The sequence below is a fragment of the Cornus florida genome, unplaced genomic scaffold (assembly GCF_030987335.1).
Source record: "Cornus florida cultivar Cherokee Brave unplaced genomic scaffold, ASM3098733v1 CherokeeBrave_3.0.0_Hap2_Chr11, whole genome shotgun sequence".
In the NCBI taxonomy this organism is placed as follows: domain Eukaryota; kingdom Viridiplantae; phylum Streptophyta; class Magnoliopsida; order Cornales; family Cornaceae; genus Cornus; species Cornus florida.
The window spans coordinates 96677541-96704151 of record NW_026775581.1 but is presented as its reverse complement, the minus strand read 5'-3'; the positions used below and the strand labels follow the sequence as shown (position 1 = coordinate 96704151).

At 34.9% G+C, this 26611-nt stretch overlaps 1 protein-coding gene and 2 pseudogenes across 1 annotated transcript; 1 reads left to right on the top strand and 2 right to left on the bottom strand.

The window, feature by feature from the left end:
• Positions 1 to 5266: 5266 nt before the first annotated feature.
• LOC132285086 (pseudo histidine-containing phosphotransfer protein 6) lies at positions 5267 to 6663 on the top strand. Its single transcript, XM_059787253.1, has 5 exons — positions 5267 to 5335; positions 5577 to 5707; positions 6022 to 6165; positions 6366 to 6438; positions 6610 to 6663. The coding sequence occupies exons 1-5, from the start codon at positions 5267 to 5269 to the stop codon at positions 6661 to 6663; spliced, it is 471 nt and encodes a 156-aa protein (XP_059643236.1).
• A 3286-nt stretch (positions 6664 to 9949) lies between these two features.
• LOC132285087 (probable E3 ubiquitin-protein ligase BAH1-like 1) lies at positions 9950 to 13083 on the bottom strand (annotated as a pseudogene).
• Positions 10874 to 19359, bottom strand: LOC132285085 (glycerol kinase-like; annotated as a pseudogene).
• Positions 19360 to 26611: the final 7252 nt, after the last annotated feature.

Genomic DNA, 26611 nt, shown 5'->3' with positions numbered 1-26611 from the left:
CAAGTAATTAATGTTTATTTTCCAATACTTACTGCGATGTTACTATTACTTGGCACTACAGATTTTTATTTTTATTATTTATTTTTTTACTTTTTTCTAAGTCATCCATTTTTCCTTTGGAACCTTCATTTCTCATAGGATAATGATTCTTGAACCTAATAGTCGAACTTAGAAGTCTAGTTTGATAGATTTTTTTCAAGAAACTTTTATTTAGACAGTTCTTTAGATTATTAGAAGTGGCTTTTAGGTTTGTATAGCATTGTCCTTTTTCATGCTAAGACTCATACAAGAAATGCCATTAGGTTACGGTGCTCGGTGGTTTTGAGGCACTGCAAATACCTTAGAAGCCAGTTTTAGTATAGAAGTAATTAAACAATGTGGGGGGGTTATCTCGAGCAATGGGTCGTCTACACTAGTGGAGTATTATTTAGATAAGAACCGTGCCCTAACATAATTTAATTTTATCCAGTTGCGCACGAACCGCATTAATTACAAAATAAGTCTTAGTAAGTAATTTTAGTAGGTTTAGAGAGAGAGACAGAGAGTGTGTGTGTGTGTGTGTGTGTGTGTGTGTGTGTGTGTGAGGAATAGAAGGAGAAAAGTAAACCCCAACATTTGGAATATCAAAGCTTAAAGAGAAATGGGTATATAAAAAAAGTAGAGTAATAATAATAATAATAGTAGTACAAAAAGGTTTGTTTTGAATTCTTAGGTAATGTCTAGAGCAAGTAAGCACGGGAGCACAAAAGCATCATTCTCTGTGTGTCACTCTCTTAATTAATTAATTATTATTATTCCTTAATTTTAGTTACATGGATATCATCGCCTTCAAAACTGCTCTCTCTCTCTATATATGATGCTTAAACAAACAACCTTTTTAACTTCATCTCCCATCAATATTCTGCTTACGTCAATCCTAAGCATGCTCTTTCTTTCATTTTTATTTTCTTTGAGATATATATATAGTTCTTTTCAAACCAACCCCTGAATTAAAATGATAAAATTACTTGCTAGTATTTACTACAATTTGTGTTTGATTAATTAAGATATTGGGGAGAAACAACACAAAATTAATACTGTATTTGATTAGAAATTCATTTGTTATGGTATTTAGGAATATAATGAATAATTACAACTTTATTATCATGAATATCATTTTAGCTTCTATTTTGATTGAAAAACAAACATAAACTAAGTTTATATGTACACACACACAGAAAGAGAAAGGAATATATATATATATATATATATATATATATATATATAAATAATCTGCTTACGTCAATCCAAAGCATGCTTTTCAAGTGAGTAATTCGAGGTTTTTTGTAAATAAAATGAACATGCTTCCCAAGCTAATATAAAATATATCTTACCCATCATTTAGTAGGTTTTGTGCATACTTCGTAAGGTTTAATATATTTAATAAGACTATACTGTGGACATATATAGTTGTATGTCTTGTATATAATACTTATATGTTTATAATCGATTTCTATATTTTTTCTTATCAACTTCGTCAAAAGATTGTAACCTTTGCTGTTCCAATCATTTATATATCTTAAATCAAGGTAATTGTGACATAAACCTATATTTGTCACCATGATAGTTAAGGGGAGGTGGTGTCTCACAATAACGAAAATTAAAGTTCTGATTCATCAAAAGATAAGAGTTAAAGGAACAAATTTAGATGGTCCTACATCATATTATTTTAAATATTTTTAACTTTTCAATTAATATAGATAAATTCATAAGACATTAATGAGATGTTATAAAGAATTTTACGGTGTATTAAACATGAGTTTTGGTTGGCTTGAATTATCAACTGGTCTATGATCCAATTTTATTTAATAATTTTTTGAATTAAGTCAAATTTAGGGGGAAAAAAAAAAGGAGAAAAGATGGAAGGGAAAGGCATCTTCCTTCGTCCCACCACATTCTTTCCTCCAAGAACGAAGCAAACTGAAGAAGGAAAGGACTTTCCCTCCTTTTAACCAATAAATAAATAAATAAATAAAAATAAATAAAAAAATAAAAAAATAAAAATAAAAATCAATCCTCCTAATGCTCTTGCATGCCCTACCCTCGAAAACCCCTGCTGGGTGTACCTACTACCTATTAGTAGAATCATCCAATACTACTACTATTTTTTGTTTATATTTTTCACCTTGATTATACAAATAAAATGAATAAAAATCATTTCCTTCCCTTAGCAATACTACTTTTATCTCGCTTACATTTTATTTATTTTTTGTTCGCACAAAGAACTCTCGATCACATACCTCTAATTACTATACTAAAAGATTCACAATATTTTTAGACGACTCAAACTTTCCATTTTTACATTTTAAAAGAAATTGAGATACCACTTGATTACATACCTCTAATTACTTGTTTTCATTATGTGTATACAAGGTAGAAAATCACATGTGAAATAAAGCTTAACTTTTAACCAAAAAAAAAAATCCCATATGAAATATGAAAGGAATAATGATATATATATTTTTTTTGAAAATTAAAGTAACTAACATTTATGGGATGAGGTTCGAATATATGGGATGAGGATTCGAACCTGGCCATATTTGACCACAAACACCAACACTATCACACCACACCCGGGCATATGAAATTTTCCTATGAAGTGTTTAAAACACTGATTGGATTACGGAAGTGATATACTATATATTACATAAAATAAGCCAAACCATATACATGATTTCATTATCATATGCTGCTACAACAAACAATGCAATTAATCTTTCCCCCAACTAACCAAAAAGAGTAGTTAAAATATATATATATATATATATATATATATATATATATATATATTATGGCTGTGAATTTGCAAGAACAAAGAGAGAGCACTCAGAATTTTTTATTTTATACAATGAACTGGAGGTCCATATATCTTTTAAATTTGAATTTAAACTCAACTCATTTAATCACAAAATTCACAATTTTATTAGATACAAAGCCTATATTCATCAATTTTGAAAAGAAAAAAAATACCTATATTATTTATACTTGTACAAGTCCAATTATATGAAGTATCAACTAAAATAATATATATTAAGTTCAAGAGAAAATAATTATTTTTAAAAAAAAACATATAATATGAAATTGTTAAAATGAAAGATCATTATATCATTTTGCAAAACATAAAAATGTCGATATTATTATAAAAATCTTACAAATTAATAAGCCAAGTGTGATTGAATCATAAATGAAAAGAAAATTTCAACCTCAAAAACTTTAGAAAAGTTTGATGCATGCCCAATGCCCATTCCATTTGCACCTTTTTAGAAAAAGTCTAAGCATCTCCTCCTGTGTTCAGTGCCACCAATTAACTTTAACTTGATCGACCACCCAGTTCGCCACGTGTCCCACCTCGTTCCCACCTGGTGCCTTGCTAACCGGGCGCTCAATAACCCTCCCCAAACTCCAAGGCAAGCAAGCATGGTCAGCTGCAAACAGACAAAACCATTCTGTCAAGAGAGATATATGTTTGTGTGTGTATAGAGTGTATATATATATATATATATATATATATATAGAAAGAGAGAGAGAGAGTGTGACAGATGGCTCAGAGGAAAAGTGAAAGAAAAGTGAGAGTGAGAGTGTATGTTTGGCAAGGAGTGGAAAAGAAATGAAAGTTCATGAAAAAAGAGTGAAAAAAAAGTTTAGGCTTTGTTTTTTGTTTTTCTTTGTATGAACCATGAACATATGGTATGTAGTGAGCTGACAAAATTACCGGCTGCAGGCAGTTGTCGGGTGTGAGTGCGGGTATAGAGCCGCACCTGCAGAGAAAAGCAGACAGCACGCGAGGTGACCGAGTACGGGCATAGCAGGTCACCAACCCATTCGCTCTCTCTCTATGTGTTGGTCCCTTTGACACCCCACATTCACCTCGATCCTCTCTACTTGCCATGCCCTACCCATAACATTTTCACAATCCCCATCCATAATGTAAGATCGTGATACTCACACTCTATTTAGCACCAAAATTTTGCATGTACCATTGATGCAACTTCAAATTCAAATTTATATGGTTGAAATTTGTATTGGTATGAATTTGAGGTTGAATTGTATACAATATACATAACTAATTATAGTTAGAGTTGTAAGTGAATTGATACATTCGTAATTAACTTGAATTGGCTTAATAAGAGTTTGGTTTATAGTTTTTCTTACGTAAATGAGTCAAATTTTAGTTATCGGAAAAAAAAAAAAATTTAGTCAAATTTGAACAAATTTTTTTGAACTTAAAATAAACAAGTCAAGTCTGTACAATCTATATATGATTAACTTGTTCAGAAATTGAACAAGTATTTGTGGACATGTTAGCTAGATAATCACAAATGTTTGGATCTTCAAATGATATCTTTCTTATCAATCTTAATATTAAGCTCAAATTGAAGTTTGAATTTGAGATTTGATTATTTGAGTTAAAATGAATTGAGCAGGAGCTTGAAGAGTGGTGTTGATGCAAAGCTTGGAAACTTAGGGTCTGTTTGTTTTGCATTTTGTTTTTGATGTTTTTATTTTTGTTGGGTACTGTAACAGTGAACAATGAAAAAACGTGTTTAGTAAAAATTATTTTGTTTTGAATAATGTTGAAACGTTGCATGAATAGTGGCCAAAAATCGAAACACTAATTTGATAATTTTACATATTTTCGTAGTGTAGCAACGGTTGCTGCATCAATACCATTATTTATTTATATATATATATGTATTTATTTTTTTGAAAAACTAAAAATGACCTTTTTAAACTAATCATTATATTTTTTTTAACTTGTAACAATTCTTGAACAAACATTTTTTATATTTTTACTTTCGAAATTTTTGCAATAAATAGATATTACCAAATATGCTTTGAAATACTATTCAAAACGTACACCATACAACAAAATACTGATTAAAACATGAACCTACAAACAAAACAAGTATCAAACATACCCTTAATTTTACATCACTCAGGTCTAGTATTAGTCTATTATTGAGTTGTTGGTGCGTGTACTTAACGCGCAACAATGGTTCGTGGCTTTGAATGTTTGGATGCTTAAAAAAACTTGACACCTTTGAAATGGTGGGCTCCAATTAAGTCCACCACCATCCTATAAATTCCTCCAACCCGAGCTCCAGTCTTCCCGCTCTTGAGTGACACAAAAAAATAACAAGTGTGTGCCTTAATCCACTCGGATTATTGCTAATTCCATCTTTCGAGATTCAAACGGTGATTAGCCAAGACGGGTCTACCTTTGTGGATGCTGGGGTTGGGTGCGGACCGGTTGCGAGCCGACATGAATCATTTGCTCGCGCTGCTCTTTCACCAGGTCCATCATCGATCATCTCTATCACCTCACACTACCTACTAATATATATATATATATATGGTACTACGATATTACTTTAATTTGTTGTGCATTGTTCATACATGATTTTAATACAGGTGTTGTGTTATTAATAAATGGGTAGTTTTGTATGTGGTTCATTATATATATACACACACATATATAGATAGTGTGTCAATTGTAGTGACAGTAGTGAATTTTGTATTTTGTTAATTTTATTTAGGGAGTCCTGGATGAACAATTCTTGCAACTCCAGCAGCTTCAAGATGACACCTCTCCAAACTTCGTCTCTGAAGTTGTTAATATCTACTTCCATGAGTCCGAGAAGCTTTTGAGGAATCTAAGAGCATTACTGTAATTTTTTTCTTCTCCTTCTCCTCTCTCTCAACACTGTACAGAAGACCGTTCTCTAATTTTATATATTGAATCTCTCTCTCAATGAATTATGGGATTTTCCCTTTCTTTTCTCTCTCTGTAGATCTAGTGGGACTATGGGACTACTTCAAAACTTTTCAGTACTTCTTCTTCTTTTTCCCCTTCCGGAAATAAAAGTTTACCAATACATTGAATTTGCTGTCTATGTGAACACACATAATATATATATATATATATATATATATTAGTATATGCCAATGGGTGATGAGACATGCATGTATATACTACTGCAGGTTGGATAGAGAGTTCTCGGACTACAAGAAAATGGGAATCCATGTAAATCAGTTTATGGGTAGCAGTTCAAGCATTGGTGCTAAAAGGATCAGAAATGTATGTGTCGCCTTTCGCGCCGCTTCTGAACAGAATAACAGACCTGGGTAAGTGTGTGTGTGTATATATATATATATATAGGTCCACTTTAATTCCTTCTCTAACTGCGTGCCTTCTTCATATTCCCTTTTACTTTTCCACCCCATATAGTAACATATATATACATATATATATATAGAGAAAGAGAGAGAGATGGCTAGCTAATACAGTACTAAGTAAATAAATTTGTTTATCTGGGTTGTTTCAGGTGTTTGCGTGCTTTGGAGTTGCTAGAACATGAATATTGCTATCTCAAAAACAAACTGCACGAACTCTTCCAAGTAATTAAATATATACCCCAACCTACAGTATACTGTTAAATTCTAAACATTTTTTTTTGGGAATTTATTAAATTCTAAACATTGCTTTTAATTAACTTCGCACGCACATAGAGATTAATTAATTATATACATATACTGATATTATATTATATGATTACTTTTACAATACAGATAGAGCAGCAACGAGTATTGGCAGCCGGAGTTAGGTACCCAGCGCAGAACTGAAATTTGAGGGCAGAATTAGTGTTTGGTTCCATAATTAAGTAGTCCATTTGGTTTCAAATATGATGATGAATAGAGAACCACAATGTCATCATTAATATCTTGGATCAGTACTGTGTAGATCAATTATTCTTTTTTTTCAATGGGTGTGTTTGGACATGCAATTGTGATATTTGAATGGAAAATTAAATGAGTGGTACGTAGTTGAACTTGGACCAGCTGTTTTCATAACTTTGGCTTTTTTTATCTGATTTTCTGACATTAAATTTGAACCTACTGCTTTTATTAGTTGCTAATTATGTAGTGGTCTCTCTTTATCAAACTGTCACTTGTGTTGTGCACAAAAAGGCAATTGATTTGATAACCTCTATCAAATCAACAACGTACACTAGCTATGCTATCAATTTAGATTCCAAGTCAACCACATATCTGAAATGGGCCAAAAGATGGATGATTCTAAAATGCTAAACGATAAGACTTACCCAAAAATACTAAACATGTAATTATACTGTTCCACATAAATAAACAATTCCAATATTCGTGCAGTACTCGTAATGCCATATAATCATGTCCACATATCCTCTGAAATTAGCTCGTGGGTTGTGATGTTTAGTTATTCCGATTATATTTATGTGAGTAAAAAATTACGTTTTTCCGGATAAATGATAATTTCTTTAATGCATGGTTTCAAATGTTCTCAATTGTATGTATGTGTGTATGTTAGTATGCATGCACGTATATTTCAAACAGCTACAAATATTTTTAATAATTTTATAAATCTCACATCATCACATGGAAGTCCCAATTTACTCCAAAGCTTTCTCTTTTTGGTAATGTATCAGCATTTTAGAATTCTTTTTTAATTATACTGTGATACAAAGCTATTAGAAGACATATTCTCCAACGGCTTTGCATCCATAGCTGCATTCTGAACTGAACTTTTCATATTACCTATATCCATCCCCATTATTGTTGGCATGCATCACCTCATTACTTCTCTATTATGCCATTTCAAGCTCAAAGTTCTAAAACTTTTTTTTTTGGGTATAAAAATGGAGTGAAATTAAAGTATGTCAAGAGCATGCTTTATAATATTCTCTTTGTTTAGCAAAGGAACCATAGCGCTATGGTAATGAGTTTAGCAGCTTGAACCACTAAATAATTTCAATGGGTTGGCTGTAGTGGTAAAGTCCTAGGACCTAATGAAGTATTAAGTTTCAAGTTCAAATCCTTTCGAGTGCGATCAATTCCTTAGTAACCACGACCGCAGACATAATTTGAGATTTACCCAATTCGTGTGGATGGGTTGCTTTGCACAAGTCCCGTGCATTAATCAAAAAATAAATAAATAAGTAAATAAATAAATTAAAAAAATTGAACCACTGATTCAGTTATACTCTTTTAGAACAAGCGCGGTTGGTTGGTACTTCCTCTAGGCTGGGCTGGGCTCATTTAAAAATCTTGCTATTACAGTACTTCATCTAGGTTGGGCTGGGCTGATTTGATTTCTTGGGTAGCTGGCCCGGTTTGGTTCCTCAATCTAAACACTTCAGTCCCCCTATTCTTCTTAATTTATGATAGTACCATATATATATGTGGGGAAGAATCATAGTGATACCTTTCTTTTGGATAAAGAAACAAAGGTGGGTTACTTTTTTTCATAGAGCAACACTTTTTGTGATATAAAGACTCAATTAAGGCTCCTTTTTTTGGATTTAAAATATTTTTTTGAAAATATGTGTTTGGTTAGAATTTTTTTTTAAATCTATCAAAAATAATAACTTACACATCATTTTTCGGCAAATTTTTTTATATTCCCCGTCCATTGAACTTGACCTTAACATCGACATAGATCTTTGTTAAACACCAAAAAATCAAAATCAAAATAATATTTGAAAAAAATATATATTTTATGTCCAAACAAACGGGGCCTAAGTAACATGATTTCAATAATAATTTCAAGATTTTATTTAAGTTGGTAATTTATCATTTTGATTGTGGATCGTGAACAGAATTCAAAGTTGCGGTCGGTTGGGCTTTGCCTACTAAAAAGAGGCTGATAGAACAGAGGCATTCTGGGCCGATGATACATGTTGAAACAACTAGTAAAACCTCAAACACTTCAATGCCAAGAAAATTGCTCTATAAGGCCCAATCTAAAATAAATTACAGTGTTAGTTTCTTTATAGCTTGATGACAATTCTACAGGCCCTTCACTGTATATTGTCGCATATATATAAATGAAAAATGATAAAGTAGCTTAAGAGTGGGATACATTCCACTGTGTGTGTGTGTGTGTGTGTTTTTATTTATTATTATTATTTTTTTTTGCATCATAAAAGTTGGAAAGAGGTGATAAAAAGGAAAAGAGTTGGTTTGGGAAAAGCCCAGCAATTAGGCCCATATAACCCCACTACCAACAACATTGTGCTGCTGCTCTTTTTTTGAAGTTGTGTCTGCAAGATACACGATTGATCTCTATTCCTTCCGCAAATATCATTTTATTAACTTTCCATATGCCAACTTTTCATCCATAGCCTTTTTGAAATTGTATTTTTTATTAGCAAAACATCTCTAAATATATATAAACGTTATTTAGACTTGGGAGTGTCATTATCCAAAAAAATTTATTTTAATTGTAGGAAGGGCATTTTAATATTTTTATCGTCTTAGGGGAGGTCCTTGTTTGCTCCTAAAATAAATGTTAGGAAGTTTACCTTGTTTGCTCCTAAAATAAATGTTAGGAAGTTTACCGAACCTATTTTTTATTAGTAAAGCATCTCTTAATATATATATATATATATATATATGAACATATATAGTGTATTGGAGTAATATATTATGATGAGCTTTATTTTTCTGTTTAGTTTTGGGCTTGTATTAACGGGATTAAAGGGGTGCCCTGCCCACATGGCCACTTAGTGGCCAGACAAACCCATTAATTTTTGTGAGCTTACCCAAATGATGACTGATAATATGATAGGACCAACCACAATTCATCTACAAAGCCACCACATTAACAATCACACATTTCCCCTTCACCATACATTTGGTTACATAACAATCATTGGTGCTCAATTAAAACCTTCATGTAGGGCCCGCCAGAGGAATGAAGAAGAAGTGAGTTGAGTGAGCTCAAGAACTACTATATAGGCCAGCCAAGCCTTCCAACCAAAATATATTGAAGCCTCTTGGGTTTTAAATTAAATTTTAATTGAGAAGATCAGACATCAAGTTTTTAAACGCACGCTACTGTTCAAAAGTTAAAGTATATCTCTTGGCAACTGTGAGAAAGCAACAATTGATCATATTTCAGGAACCTTAGGTTTGAGGATAGAGAGAAAGGCAAATACATGGATTAATTTAACATGAAGTGATATTGGATAAGTCGCGAGTGTTTTTAAAGCTCTTATTCACATACCAAGTTACACGGACTCCATTCAATGTTGCTATTAAACTTCCTTTGAATTCTGAGTCCATGATTTTCTTCTTATCCAGCTTCACCACTGCATTATCTGTTCTTCTTAAAACTTCATTCAAACGAGACTCACTTATTAGGATGTCTCTATTCATAGCCTTGCTTTGTAGTAGTGACGGTGAGACACAGACTGACGAAGATGAGAGTGTTGACAGGACTAGTCCTCGATCAGTATTTTGCCTATTTAGTTAGACACCCATGAATGCTCGGCACTGGGACTCCCAATACTCCTTTGCCTGCCGAACTCGCTCTACTCTCTCCATTTGAAGCCGCTCGTCCCAATATTCAGGACAACTGTTGAATTTTGACAAGTGATTACTTGCTAAAATTATAAGCAATATAAACTGCCAATCTTTTCACTTTTTCCAACCCCCAAAGGACTGAATTTCAGATGAATGGCCACAAAGTGAATGACATATATGGTAGAGGAATTAAAACATACCTTCTACTTAACAGGATGTTAAGCTCTTCCAAGTGGACAGCACCTTCATAAACTCCTTCCTAAAATAAGCCCAAACAAATTAGGAAACAATGAGGTAGCTTTGAAATGGGACTTTGGTTGACAATAGATGTTAGCAAGCTAATTATACAGAAGGCAAAATTTTAAAGTTATGAGGTAAACTTAGAGCAAGACCGACTGTATATATAAACTTACTTCTCAGCAGAGAGGGCATTTTTCCTTGGGATCTGCTGCCTTCATTCCATCAACAATGGTTACTGATGCAGCCTTGCAAGCACACATGTAACAGAAAATATGACCACAAGTGAGAGATACTGCATCAAACACTGTTTCCTGATGCAAAAGAGGAAGGGGAAGTATTGATAAATGTTTTTATTAAAAATAAGGCAATGCATCACTTGATGTATGTCCGTCCCTCATATGCAGGATTTTGGGAGGAAAAGACTGAAGACAAGCCTAATCTTTAACATTATTTTACATAAAGAGACTGCTTTCGTATTTGGACCTGCAAAACTTGTGCTTATCAGTCCATAGAAAAAAAATCAAATGAACAAATATATGGATGTGTTTGATAGAAGTTTTAGTGTCAACGAGTGAAAGAACTTGCAAATATATAGAACAAGTCATTGTGAATCTTGAAAGAATCTAAGAGCTCAAGTGTCTCCAAGATTATAGGTTCAAATCAAAATTATCGGAGACAATAAAAAAGAAATTCTGGGGACTCACCAAACATATGGAGTAAGTCAGGTCAATGCCAAACTTGACGGAATCAAAGAGATCACAAGAGAGTGATGGTTTGCATATGACAGAGCATCCCTCGAACAACACAGGGACATTCCTTGTACTGGCCTCAATCCGCCTCGAATTAACATGAAAAGCCATAAGCTCGTATAGCCATGGGGACTGCAGGATTTCAATATGCATACTTTGCGCTTGTGACTTGAATGCTTGGCCTTTTTTACAGAAATGAATCTATAGTCAAGATAAAAACATGTAAAACACTTGATATCGGCTAATTAAAATCAGAACAATTGGTTGCTAAGATTGGGGTAAACAAACCTTATCATATTTCTTAAGTAATTTTCTCATCGCCACGGTGTTGATCAATGCATAAGTAATCAGGTCCTTGCCTTCTTGAATTAAGTCAATGTGGTTACCCTGCTGCTTGTCTTTAAAACTAATGAAGTGCTTATGGAAACCTGAAGAGTGATGCCTCTCAATCAGTTTCTTCATGTGCTTGTTAAAGCATCTGACTACTGCAGACATCTCATTGAGAAGGGTCTGGAAAAAAAACCCCATCGCAAAGATTTAGGTTAGAATCCAATCACAACTCATTTGAATGAAGTAAACAAGCTTAACATGCATGATCTGTACGGACAGACATGCAAGTAGGCCAACAGGATTCATATCAATTGAATAACTATATGGTGATCTTCATTTCTTCAGTTGTGCCGATTATTAATCAAGGTCTTCTTTATTAGGAGACAGTGAGTGAAACTTGTGTCGCACAGGTTGAATAGGATGGGAATACAAAATACTATAAAATAGTGCAGTACAAGATGAGAAAAAGGGATGAAAAAGATAAAGTAAGGCTATCACGAGGCCGTGAGAGCTATTTTAGAGTATGTGAGGGCACTCGTACTCTCAATTCAACGATTGAGGTACAAGTTCACCTGAAAAGCATCCTCGTGATCATTGTTTCAGAGAAAGAGAGGGACATCATCAATTTTGACAACTTACCCCTTTTTAACTACAATTGATGTAGAAACCACTGCTGATATGGAGAACAAAAAAAAAAGAAAAAAAAAAAAAGAAAAAGAAAAAGAAAAAGAGAGAGAGAGAGAGAAAAGAAGAATAAAGAAATAAGACAACTTCACATCATTTGTGAAAAGATTGAACAAAGCAGAGAACCAAATTAATGACCCATACATCAAAACAAAACATAGAGGAAGCCATAATTAAATATAAAAATCAATGAACCAAATACAGAGGAACCCATAACTGTAGAGTAATTTGATTATATAACTAATTCTAAAGAGTTGCAAGTACCTGGGCAAGTGGAGACCCCACCATGGTCGGGGGAGTGGGGGTATCTCCTACAATTCTTCAAAATCTTCTTGAGCTCCTTATGTCCTACTATCCCGGCCACTTTCTTCTCATCATGTCCCTGCCTCTCTAACTGGTATTTCTTGCCAAATTTCATCTTTCCACCTATCAAACACAAACAATCATCACAATTGACTATGTTTTCACTCTCTTATTTCTCAAATTGAAGTATAAAGCTCCAATAACTTTTGACTTTATATATATATATAGTGAGAGAGAGATGAAGGCTAATTGGACCAACCACAATTCATCTACAAAGCCACCACATTAACAATCACACATTTCCCCTTCACCATACAATTGGTAACATAACAATCATTGGTGCTCCATTAAAAGGATGAGCACAGAACAGTTAATATAGATCAGCCAAGTCAAAAGTTCTTTCAACAGCTTTGCACCAAGAATCACACTTCTTATTCCTGATTGCCGCATCAAGTTTTGGATGGAAAAGAGTAGCTTTCTTCATCTTTTCCTCGGAAGCAAAAACCTCCTCTTCATTCCAAATCCCAACGGCCAATCCAGCAGCATAGGCTGCTCCAAGAGCTGTTGTCTCTATGTCAGCTGGTCTTACCACCGGATTGCCCAACAAGTCCGCCTGCAAATAGTAACAAGACCGATTATATACATATGTGGTCCACATCAGAACATTATAAATGAAAGGCTAATTATTAATTTAGTACAATTATGTTTTAAGAAATTAGAGAATGATGTACCTGAATTTGCATCAGAAGGTTGTTAATAGCAGCACCACCATCCACCCTGAGCAAGAACTCCCCCTTCTCAGTTTTAACCTCGCCCTTCTCCCCTGCATCCTTGTGCATTGAATTCAGCACATCTTTCACCTGAAAGGCGATACTCTCTAGCACCGCCCGAGCAATGTGGGATTTGTTGGTAAACCTTGTAATTCCAATACAAACTCCACAGGCATCATCTCGCCACCATGGAGCAAACAGTCCATTGAATGCTGGCACAAAATAAACCCTTCCAGTTGAGTCAACCAATGATGCCAACTTCTCAATCTCACTTGTAGAAGCAATTAACCCAAGACTGTCTCTCAGCCACTGTACAGCAGCTCCAGCAATTGCAATTGAGCCCTCTAGAGCATAATTAGCCGAAGCTTTGGGAGCAAGCTTAAATGCTAACGTGCTTAACAGACCATGAGTCGACTGGATTATCTCTGTACCAGTGTTGAGAAGTATAAAGGCCCCAGTTCCGTATGTGCTTTTGGCCTCGCCTTTCTTGCAAGCTTGCCCTAACATTGCGGCATGCTGATCACCGAGACATCCAGCAATTGGAATTCCAGGAATTGGCCATCCCTTGGCTAACTTCCCAATAATCTCAGAGTTGCTAACAATTTTGGGGAGAATTTCAGCAGGAATCTTTAGGGTTTCCAAGGTAGGTGTATCCCAATCAAGTGATTTGAGATTCATCAGTATTGTTCACGATGCATTTGAGACATCAGTGACATGTAAACCGCCGTCCTTGCCTCCAGTTAAATTCCAAATCAACCAGGTGTCTATGGTGCCAAACAGAGCATCCCCTTTTTTCACAGCTTCTTTAATGGGATCCACACTTTCCAACATCCATAGCAGCTTCATTGCGCTGAAATAAGTGCTTATGGGCAAACCACAGGTCTCAACAAAATGGGTTCGTCCGCCCGATAATTCTTCCTCTAATTTCCTAAAATAAAATAGAACATTGCATCAAAAGTTAAGCAGGCCTTCTGAAGAATTAGCATTTAACAATTAGACCCCAAAAAAAAAAATAGTTCTAAAAATCCATCCATCCCACAAAAATATGTCCACCTTTCCGTTTTTGTCTGTTACAAAATATAGTGTCCCAATTAAAATCCAATGTATTATTTTTATAATATTCTTAGTTTACCATTACTACAAATTTTGGGATTTTTTTTTTTTTTTTACCATTAACAAGTTCAGAATTAGCCAATCCAGGACTGTATATGGAGCAAAATCACAAAGCACAGCTTAGAATTAAATCATCCAAGCACAAAAAATAATGAAAATGCAGTTTTGATTAGATTTCCCCAGCTTAATCTATTGAAAAGTTCCGCAATTGGATGATCTAAAATTAGACAAACCCAATCTAAAATTAGACAACAGAAATCCCCGAAATAAGGAAGACTCAATTTAAGATTAGACAATCCAAGAAATAGAATTTTTTTTTTTTTTTAAAAAAAAAAAAATGAATAGAAAAATACCTGCAAACAAAACTGGTACGAACATCCATCCAAACAATGGCATTGTAGAGAGGAAGCCCTGTAGATTTGCTCCAAATGACAGTGGTCTCTCTCTGATTGGTGACACCAATCGCCTTCAATCCACTGTCAACGTTGTGGCCATCTGCGGTTGCCTTGTAACAGCCTTGGTCAGACAAACCCTCACACTCTCCAAAATCTCCATCGGATCGTGCTCCACCCATCTAGAAAGAGAAAACACCAAGCTTTATCAATATACATATGTATATATATAGAGAGAGAGAGAGTAGGTATATAATTACCCTGCTTGTGGGTAGAGCTGAGTGAATTCAACCTGGTGAGATCCAATTGGGCGAGCTTTCTTGTTGTAGATGATGAATCTGGAGCTTGTGGTTCCTTGATCGATTGACCCAACAAACACTTCCTCTCCCGACATTCTCTTTATTCTTTTTATGCTCAAGGGCGGATCCAAAATTTCTCAATGGGGTGGGCTAAATCAAAATATATCAACCAAAATCAACTGTTGCTTAATTCAATTTTAATTAATTAATAATTTTTCTTTAGACAATTAACTGACTAAGGCATAGAAAATCCTATTTGGGGAATTAATAAAAAAAATTACCAATTTAATTCTGAACAATTCACCACTCAGTACCCTCTCTCTTCGTTTGACCAATTTACTAATCCTATTTGAGAATCTACTAGTGGAAGCAGAGTGTGAGGTAGTTCATGGCAAGCCCCTTCCAACACTATGGAATTTACTCAAAAGCATGCTCTTTTTGTAAGTATTTTAAATTTCAAGAAGTAACTTAAGAGCTTTACCCTATATTAAGTACTTTTGCTTGTCAAAGTTCTTGTTATGATTTTTTTTTAGTTCTGAAAAGATTTCCATCTTCAAAAAGCTTGGCATATTGATAAAAATTGTTTCAGATTCGATCTCTGCAGACTCTTGATAGATCAGTTTAGTTACTTTAGTATGACACTATAAAACCCTTTACTGTAATCAGCCCCTTCACACTAACACTCAAATCAAGCTCCTCCAAGTTGCTCAAAGCACAAAAGTCTACAAAAAATGAAATTTTGTTGTTTATATATTAATAAATTTTGTTACTTTATATTGTATTTTGTTTCATATACAATTGGGTGCCCATATTAATTGACAGATTTTTGCTTTATCCAGTTAACATCCAATTTATTATTAGCATGAAAAAAACTGGAATAAAATATATATATATATTGAATAATTGACGAAATGACTTACCAGTCTGAAGTGATGAAAGCACTCTAAAAGATGGTAGGACTGTAGGATGTTGTAATTGTAAAAATTATAATCCACGATAAGGGCCTTCAACCTGCTCAAGACTCAAGTTCAACCCAAATTTACCAATTAGTCTTTCAAATCCTACAAAGGGAGATCCTGTTTCAGTCATTATCTTAACAAATATTTATAAATGAAATTCATAAAATAAAATAAAATAATTATATAAAAAAGATCATAAAAAATTTTACCAAATAAAATTTAGTTTGCAAAACAAGAATTACAGACCTTGATTAATTGATTTAGAAAAAAAAAAATTAAAACAAAACCCATACATACAAGTTAGCAGTTGCAGAGAGAGAGAGAGGGGCAAGCTTGAGAGTTGAGAGATAGCGGCTGAAGCTTGCGAACGGCGAACCCGAACTGCAACAGCGGGCGATGGAAACTGAATGATATGAGTTTTGATTTTTTAAACAATCTGAAATGATATGCCGATATGGGTTTTGATATAGGTAATAAGTTTTGAACTTTTGATTCTTGCAGACAGATAGATAAACTGAAGTATATAGGTTTTGAACTTCTGATTCTTGTAGATTTTGTAGTTTGCAGTTGTAGAGACAGAGAGAGGGCAAGTTCAGAGTAGAGAACGAGAATAGAGATGGAGGAAATTGGGGAGGCTGAAATGATTTGCCCTAAATATTTTTTTTTTTTTTTTTTTTTTTCCTGGTGGCCCATTATCCATGGGCCTAAAATTTTTTAGGCCCTAGGCGACCGCCTTGGGTCAGGGCCGGACCTGAGCCTAAGTAACATGATTTCAATAATAATTTCATTATTTTATTTAAGTTGGTAATTTATCATTTTCATTGTGTACGTATGATGGACCGTGAACAGAATTCAAAGTTAAGGTCGGCTGGGCTTTACCTACTAAAAAGAGGCTGGTATAGAACAAAAGTATTCTAAGCCGATAATGCTTATTGAAACAACCAGTAAAGCCTCAAACACTTCAATGCTAAAAAAATTGCTCTATAAGGCCCAATCTAAAACAAATTACAGTATAGTTTCGTTATAGCTTGATCACTATTCCACAGGCCCTTCACTGTATATTGTCGCATATATATAAATGAAAAATGATAAAGTAGCTTGAGAGTTGGATACATTCCACTGTGTGTGTGTGTGTGTGTTTATTTTATTATTATGTGGGTGGAGGATAATGTCATTAAATATAATGACATCATTGCCCACACCTAGGAAGCACGGACACTCCAAAATGGGCGAAGAATCCGTGTCCGACACGGACACGCGTCGGACACGCCTCGACACGTGTCGGACACTCCAAAAAACGTGTCTGGAATTTTTTTATTTTTTTTAATTTTCGGACACGGCTCGGATACGGCTTGGACACGGCTCAGACAGCTCGGACATGGCTCGGACAGCTCAGACACGGCTCGGACACACTTTTCTGGATTTTTTTTTTTTTAATTTTTAATGCTGATATGTTCTATTTTTTGTTTTGTACTACCCTAAAGATGCTGATATATATATATACTAACCTAAAGATGCCACAATTCGCCGTGTCCGTGTCCTAAAGATGCTGATATATATATATATATATATATATATATATATATATATACTAACATATCAGTGATATATATATATATATTCCAACCTAAACATATCAGTGTTTTTTTTTAAAAATTATTAATGCTGATATATATATATATATATATATATATATATATACACTATTCGCCGTGTCCGTGTCTTAATTTTTTTGGATTTGCCGTGTCGCCGTGTCCGTGTCGTGTCGTATCCGTGTCCGTGCTTCTTAGGCCCACACATTCTCTAATTATGTATCACAACTTTTTATATAGTAAGTACTATATAATTAAAAGTCAGATAATGTCATATTCATCACCCATCACTCACATAAGATGTGTTTGATTTTCGAACTCTATATATATTGATCGATGAGTATAGAATGAGAAGTTACGTTTTGATAAACTTCAATCTCTATGTAGTTGGATGTTTCCGATTTTGAGACTTTGTACCACGAACTCTCTATATATGATTGGTAAGCATCTATAGAATTAGAAGCTAGGTTTTGGTCAAAGTTGTAGAGATGAGAAGGTAAAGGAAAGAAAAGAAGGTGACTGGATCTGGAGGGTGGCTTTGCATCATGAAAGTTCGAAAGAGATGATAAAAAGGAAAAGAGTTGGTTTGGGAAAAGCCCAGCAATTAGGCCCATATAACCCCACTACCAAAAACATTTGTGCTCCATTTGCAACTGTTGTTTAATTCAAATTTAGTTAATTAACAATGTTTCTTTTGGCAATTGACTGATTAAGGCATAGAAAATCCTATTTAGGTAATTAATAATAAAAATTACCAATTTATTTCTGAACAATTCACCACTCAGTACCCTCTCTGTTCTTTTGACCAATTTACTAATCCTATTTGAGAATCTACTAGTGGACGCAGAGTGTGAGGTAGTTCATGGCAAGCCCCTTCCAACACTATGGAATTCACTCAAAAGCATGCTTTTTGTAAGTATTTTAATTTTCAAGAAGTAACTTTAAAGCTTTACCCTATATTAAGTACTCTTGCTTGTCAAAGTTCTTGTTATGATTTTTTTTTTGGTTCTGAAGAGATTTCCATCTTCAAAAAGCTTGGCATGTTGATAAAACTTGTTTCAGATTCAATCTCTGCAGACTCTTGATAGATCAGTTTAGTTACTTTAGAATACATTTGACTTAAAAAAAAAAAAATTCACATCAAACATAGAATCGTGAACGGTGGCGACTCGGAAATTTCAAGGGCTTCAAACCATTCCCAATTTCCCAAACTGGTAAATCGTAATGACTAATGAATAATGATCAAAAACCTAACTTTACCAACTGCCAAGTCTGTTGGAATTAGAAATCAATTCAGTTTTGAGTTCACTAACCTTAATGATGCACTGAAGGCCTTAGAAATCAATTCAGTAGAGACCAAGAACCGAAGGCCTTTGAAATCGAGGCTTCAACTCGTACCAAGGGCGGATCTCAGCGGTGACTCGGAACGCAGAGGCCAGAGGAGGACAGTGGTGGACCGGTGGTCTTGGTGGAGTTGTTGAGATGAGGATAGAGGATTGAGTCGTCTGCGAATTGCAATTCGCGAATGTTATTAGGACTAGGAGAGAGCACTAGTTCATTTATTAGGTCTGGTTTGGCTTGGGCAGTTTGGATTGGGCCTTTATTTTAGTATCGTGGCTTAACTGATTTGGGCTTGTTTGGGTGGCTTAATATTAATAATAATTTTTTATTTTTGGGCTGGGCTAAATTTACCCATAGTAAAAAATAAAAAATAAAATAAAATAAAAATAAAAAATAGGGAGCCTAAATGCCACGTTTATTGCTCTCATTCCGAAAAAGGGAAGGGCGTTAGATGTTAGGGATTTTCGCCCTATTAACTTGGTAGGGTGTTTCTACAAGTCTTGGCTTTCAAGTTGAGGAAGGTCTTGGATGGTGCCATTTCTTACTCTCAGAATGTGTGGACTTCAGATTAAGTAGCGGGATTTCGGGTGTCATGTGCAAGCTAGACATTGAGAAGGCGTACAATCATGTGAGCTGGAGCTTCCTCCTCTACTTGATGGACATGATGGGATTTGGGGAGCACTAGAGGCGATGGATTCTGTTTTGTATCTCTAGTGCTCGTTTCTCAGTTCTAGGGAATGGAGCTCCGGTTTTTTCTCTAGTTCAAGGGGGTTGAGAGAAGTGGATCATTTGTCTCCGTTTTTGTTCTTCTGTGATGGAGGCCCTTAGCAGATTGATTAAGAGGGTGGTTGAGTTGGGTTTTTTAAGAGGCTTTAGGGTGGGCAGGGATGTTGCCAGTCAGTTGGAGATCCCCATTTGATGTTTGCTGATGATACTCCAGTGCTTTGTGCTGTTGATGCCTCTCAGTTGAGATATCTGAGATGCGTTTTGGTCTGGTTCCAAGTTGTCTCTGGGTTAAAGGTTAATGTCGGAAAGAGTGTTTTTGTGCCGGTTGGGGAGGTTCCTGAGATTGAGAGGTTTTCCCAAATTCTTGGATGTCGCACTGGCTCCTTTCCTATTTCTTACTTAAGGTTGCCCCTGGGTGCTCCTTCAAGATGTGTGGAGAGTTGGGATTCGGTTGTGGATAGATTTAAAAAGTGGCTGGCAGGTTGTTGTGCACAAATTGGGTCGTACATTAATATCACAATTTGGCTTTAATCGGTCAATTGTCTAAAGAGACATTGTTAATTAACTAAAATTGAATTAAACAACAGTTGAAAATGGAGCACAAATGTTGTTGGTAGTGGGGTTATATGGACCTAATTGCCGGGCTTTTCCTTTTTATCATCTCTTTCAAACTTTTATGATGCAAAGCCACCCTCCAGATCCAATCACCTTCTTTTCCTTTTTATCATCTCTTTCAAACTTTCATGATGCAAAGCCACCCTCCAGATCCAATCACCTTCTTTTCTTTCCTTTACCTTCTTATCTCTACAACTTTGACCAGAAACTAGCTTCTAATTCTATAAATGCTTACCGATCATATATAGAGAGTTCGTGGTACAAAGTATCAAAATCGGAAACATCTAACTACATAGAGATTGAAGTTTTTGAAAATGTTCTATACCATTCTCTTTTTAGTAGGAAAAACCTAACCACACTCAACTTTGAATTCTGTTCACAGTCCATCATATGTACACAATGAAAATAATAAATTACCAACTTAAATAAAATAATGAAATTATTATTGAAATCATGTTACTTAGGCTCAGGGCCGGCCCTGACCCAAGGCAACCATGGCAGTCACCTAGGGCCTCAAAAAAAGTCCAAGAAAACAGGGGATCAAACTGTTTTAAATCTACGCATAATAGTGAAAAATTCAGTTAGTTAGCTCACTGAATGCTCTATTGAAACTGTCTTTGTTTTGAATATGACACCAAAAATTTCATGCATTTTGGTTTGTTGATTTCTGAGTTCCATGGTTAGCTTTGCAAGTGGTTCTTGATTTCATCCTTCTGTGCCATTGATTCCTTATTGCCTTGAAAACTGGTTCTGCTTCAAGCTTGCTTTAGGAAGCTTTAGTAAGTAACTGAGGTCCGGTTTGACAACAGTTTTTGTTTCATGTTTTCTGTTGCGGGTGGTGTAGCGAAACACCCATTGGAAACAAAAAAAACACCCATCGAAAACAAAAAATTGGTGTTTCCTAATGTTTGTTTTTGCATTGTGATTTTTAACTAAACATATTTTCATGTTCTCATGCAACAAAGTTTACATTTGGTAACATGCTTTTGATTATTATTGAAAACACTATAACAAACATGTTGTTTTTGGATCTCAAACCCGAGTTCAAAGATTTCAGAACAAATTGGGTGAGCATTGTGGAGAACGATTGGGTAAGGATAGGTTAACCATTGTAAAGACCGAGTTGATCTTCTGACCTGCCCAGGTCCAATATTGTTAAAGGCGCGCCTAGGCGCTCGAGGATCAGGTTTAGCGCCTGTTGTCATCCCAGGCTCACTGATGTTTACTAGGCGCGCGCCTCGGTTGCGCCTCGTCCTATTTATGAGGTGCGCCTAGGCACGCCTCACTCATATTTGTTTAAAAAAATATAATTGTTCTATTTCTTAAGCCAAAAAGGGTACTTTTGGCAACTTAATAAACCAAAAAGAAAACTCAATCATACGATATAAGGAACTTTTGTTCAAAAGAATAAAAAAATAAGAAAGCCCAAGAGTCAAAGTGTTAACCGAACAACGATAGAATGAGATTGTAAGACGAAGACGAAGACGAAACCCTAGTTGCAAAGATGAACGACGAAGCCACGTCAGTTCTTTCTTTTCTTTGTTTTTTTTTTTTTTCCCTCTTTCCCTCTAGATCTCTTCTCTCTTCTTATCTTTGTTTACATCTTTCTCTTCGTCTAGTTCTCTCATCTCTGTCTTTTTTTTTTTTTTTGCTCTACTTTTTTTTTTTTCTTGTTAACAATTTTTTTTTTTGTTAATATATTTATTTCTTTTTGTGCTTTGTTTTGCCATTCAAAAAACACATTTTGCTTTGTCTGTCAAGAAAACAAATATGTACTATGTTTTATGGTTGTTGGATGTTTGTATAGTTGATGGATTTACTTTTTTATATTTGATATTAATTTTTAGAATATTGATATGACTTATGAGATACGAATGTTATTATGGTAGTTTAAATTTTCAATTGTGCACCTCACTTCACTGAGGCGCGCACCGCGCCGTGCGCCTAGGTTCCAAATGACCTCTAGCGCCTTGGTGCGCCTTGGGCCTTTAATAACTATGCCCAGGTCACACTTCTAGTTTTTGGTTGTTTATTTGAGCCATCCCTCCGGACATATTGAGGTCACACTACTTTAAATAGAAGAACCCAGCAAATGATAGTATTTATGTCTCTCCCTTAACGAGCCTGTCCTTCCGGACATATCAAGGTCACACTACTTTTAATTATATAGTACTTACTATATATAAAGTTGTGATACATAATTAGAGAATGTGTGGGCAATAATGTTATTATATTCAATGACACTATCATCCACCCACATAATACTAATAATAAACACACAACAAAGTGGATTGTATCCAACTCTCAAGCTACTTTATCATTTTTCATTTATATATATGTGACAATATACAGTGAAGGGCCTGTATAATTGGCATCAAGCTATAAAGAAACTATACTGTAATTTGTTTTAGATTGGGCCTTATAGAGCAATTTTCTTAATATTGAAGTGTTTGAGGCTTTACTGGTTGTTTCAATAAGCATTATCGGCCCAGAATGCCTGCCTCTGTTCTATACCAGCCTCTTTTTAGTAGGCAAAGCCCAACCGACCTCAATTTTGAATTCTGTTCACGATCCATCATACGTACACAATGAAAATGATAAATTACCAACTTAAATAAAATAATGAAATTATTATTGGAATCATGTTACTTAGAGTTAGGCTCCGTTTGTTTTGACATAAAATATTTTCTTTTTCGAATATTTTTATTTTATTTTATTTTTTATTTTTTGGTGTTTAACAAAGATCTATGTCGATGTTGAGGTAAAATAATTTGTCGAAAATTAATAGGTAAGTTATTTTTGATAAATTTTAAATTTTTTTCAAACCAAACACCAAAAAATAAAAAAAATATTTTAAATCCAAAAAAACGAGCCTTAATGTGAAATGACGAAGGCGAAATACACAAACATATATAGATGAAACAGGTATTGGCTTTGAGTCTTTATATCACAGAAAGTGTTGCTATATGAAAAAAGTAACTCAGCTTTGTTTCTTTATCCAAAAGAAAGGTATCACTATGATTCTTCCCCACATATATATGGTACTATCATAAATTAAGAATAGGGGGGTTGAAGTGTTTAGATTGAGAAACCAAACCGGGCCAGTTAACCAAGAAATCAAATGAGTCCAGCCCAACCTAGAGGAAGTCAAGATTTTCAAATGAGCCCAGCCCAACCTAGAGGAAGTACCAACAACGCTTGTTCTAGAAGAGTATAACTGAATAAGTGGTTCAATTATTTATTTATTTTTATTAATGCACGGGACCTGTGCAAAGCGACCCATCCATACGAATTGAGTAAAACTCAGATTATGAGAATTTAATTATTATTATTATTATTTTTGTATTCACATGATTAAAGTCAAAAGGATGATTAATATTGGTATAGAAATTTTAATACTAAGTGGATGAGCGACAATGAAGCGTGAATGTAGACCAAACTAAAGAGATCAGCTTAAAAAAAAAAAAAAAAAAAAAAAATCAACCTTTTTATAGACATAAAATACCTTCCAAAAAAAAAAAAAAAAAAAAAAAAAAAAGGATAAAATATGAACCGGAAAAATCCGCTATAAATTCCCTAAGAGAGTCTCTCATTGTACGTACTATGCCTTCCTAGTTTTCTTCGCATCAAAACTTTCATAATCTCACTCTCTCTGTGTACCATAATCATACTACTACTCTATTTTGTGAGAGAGAAAAATTGAAGCGTAAACAAATTTTTGTTTTTTGGATAAGTTAAATTTATTAAAAAAACACTCAAAAGGGGAGCGAATCCCAAGGACAAACACAAGGCCAAAAGAGCCTCAAACCTTTAAAGAGGCCAAAAAAAACAACAATCTCCTCAACAGATCTAAAGTCTCTCCCTGAAACCCAACAAAAAAGGGTGGAAATAATATAGAACTTAAGCATAGAGATAGGCTTTTCCTTTTCATCAAAATATCTCCAATTTCTCTCAAGCCAAATACAGCACCAAACACAAAGAGGCGTAGCCCTCCAAGCATCCCGAATGAAAGCCCCAACTGAAAATCCTCTCCAACTCTCAATCATCCCTCTAGCGGATCTAGGCATAACCCACGAGATCCCAAACAACCCAAGAATCAAATCCCAACAGTCCCTACACAACTGCAATGAAGCAGAAGATGATCAACGGTCTCCTCATCTTGCAAGCACAAATAACAACGATTAACCACCACCTGATACTTCCTCCTCAAATTATCCTGGGTTAAAATCCTACCCAAGACAGAAGTCCAAGCAAAGAAGGCCACCTTGAGGGGAGCCTTGAAGCGCCAAATAGACTTCTAAAGGAAATGGTATCCAGAACCAACCGTAAGACACCAGAAAAAGGACCTCACCTTGAAGCGACCCTGAAGGTTAGGATTGTAAAGCGAACAATCAGAATCCCAAGCTATAATCGTCTGACGGTACAATAACTTCAAAATACGGGTGACCTCCTCAATTTCCCAATCCTGAAAGTGCCTCCTAAATTGAACATCCCAAGTCAGTCTCCCGTTATCAAGATGATAACAGCCCACCACCAAGGCCTGCCTATGGGAAGCATCTTGTGAAGCCGTGGGAAAGCAATCGCAAGAGGAAGCTCCCCAAACCAAAGGTCCTCCCAAAATCTAATCCTCCTACCATCTTTGATTCGAAAATGAACATGCTTACAGAAATCATCTCACCCCTTCCGAATGCCAGTCCAAACCCCCACCCCACTAGGACAACGCACCCAAGAGAACACCACCCTCCACTGCTTTCCCCAAATTTGTGCGTAACAACCCTCCTCCAAAGCCAAATTGGGTCGTATTACGACCCAATTTGTGCGCAACAACCCGCCAGCCTCCTTTTAAATCTATCCACAACCGGATCCCAACTCCCCACACATCTTATTGAAACAACCAATAAAGCCTCAAACACTTCAATGCTAAGAAAATTGCTCTATAAGGCCCAATCTAAAACAAATTACAGTATAATTTCTTTATAACTTGATCACAATTCTACAGGCCCTTCACTATATATTGTCGCATATATATAAATGAAAAATGATAAAGTAGCTTGAGAGTTGGATACATTCCACTGTGTGTGTGTGTGTTTTTTTTATTTATTATTATGTGGGTAGAGGATAATGTCATTGAATATAATGACATCATTGCCCACACATTCTCTAATTATGTATCACAACTTTATATATAGTAAGTACAATATAATTAAAAGTCAGATAATGTCATATTCATCACCCATCACTCACATAAGATGTGTTTGATTTTCGGACTCTTTACCACCACAACTTTATATATATTGATCGATGAGTATAGAATGAGAAGTTACGTTTTGATAATTTCAATCTCTATGTAGTTGGATGTTTCTGATCTTGAGACTTTGTACCACGAACTCTCTATATATGGTTGGTAATCATCTATAGAATTAGAAGCTAGTTTTTGGTCAAAGTTGTAGAGATAAGAAGGTAAAGGAAAGAAAAGAAGGTGATTGAATCTGGAGGGTCGCTTTGCATCATGGAAGTTCGAAAGAAATGATAAAAAGGAAAAGAGTTGGTTTGGGAAAAGCCCAGCAATTAGGCCCACATAACCCCACAACCAACAACATTTGTGCTCCATTTTCAACTCTTGTTTAATTCAATTTTAGTTAATTAACAATGTTTCTTTAGACAATTGACTGATTAAGGCATAGAAAATCCTATTTGGGTAATTAATAAATAAATAAAAATTACCAATTTATTTCTGAACAATTCACCACTCAGTACCCTCTCTCTTTTTTTTGACCAATTTACTAATCCTATTTGAGAATCTACTAGTGGAAGCAGAGTGTGAGGTAGTTCATGGCAAGATCATTCCAACACTATGTAAGTATTTTATTTTTCAAGAAGTAACTTTAGAGCTTACCCTACATTAAGTACTTTTGCTTGTCAAAGTTCTTGTTATGATTTTTTTTTTAAGTCTGAAAAGATTTCCAGCTTCAGAAAGCTTGGCATGTTGATAAAAATTGTTTCAGATTCAATATCTGCAGACTCTTGATAGATCAGTTTAGTTACTTTAGTATGATACTATAATACCTTTTACTGTAACAAGCCCCTTCACACTAACACTCAAATCAAGCTCCTCCAA

Coding starts and splice junctions, on each gene's coding strand:
- LOC132285086 (XM_059787253.1), top strand. CDS start 5,267: ATGCTGGGGTTGGGTGCGGACCGGTTGCGAGCCGACATGAATCATTTG. Junction 5,336..5,576: donor TCGCGCTGCTCTTTCACCAG/GTCCATCATCGA, acceptor AATTTTATTTAG/GGAGTCCTGGATGAACAATT. Junction 5,708..6,021: donor AGGAATCTAAGAGCATTACT/GTAATTTTTTTC, acceptor ATACTACTGCAG/GTTGGATAGAGAGTTCTCGG.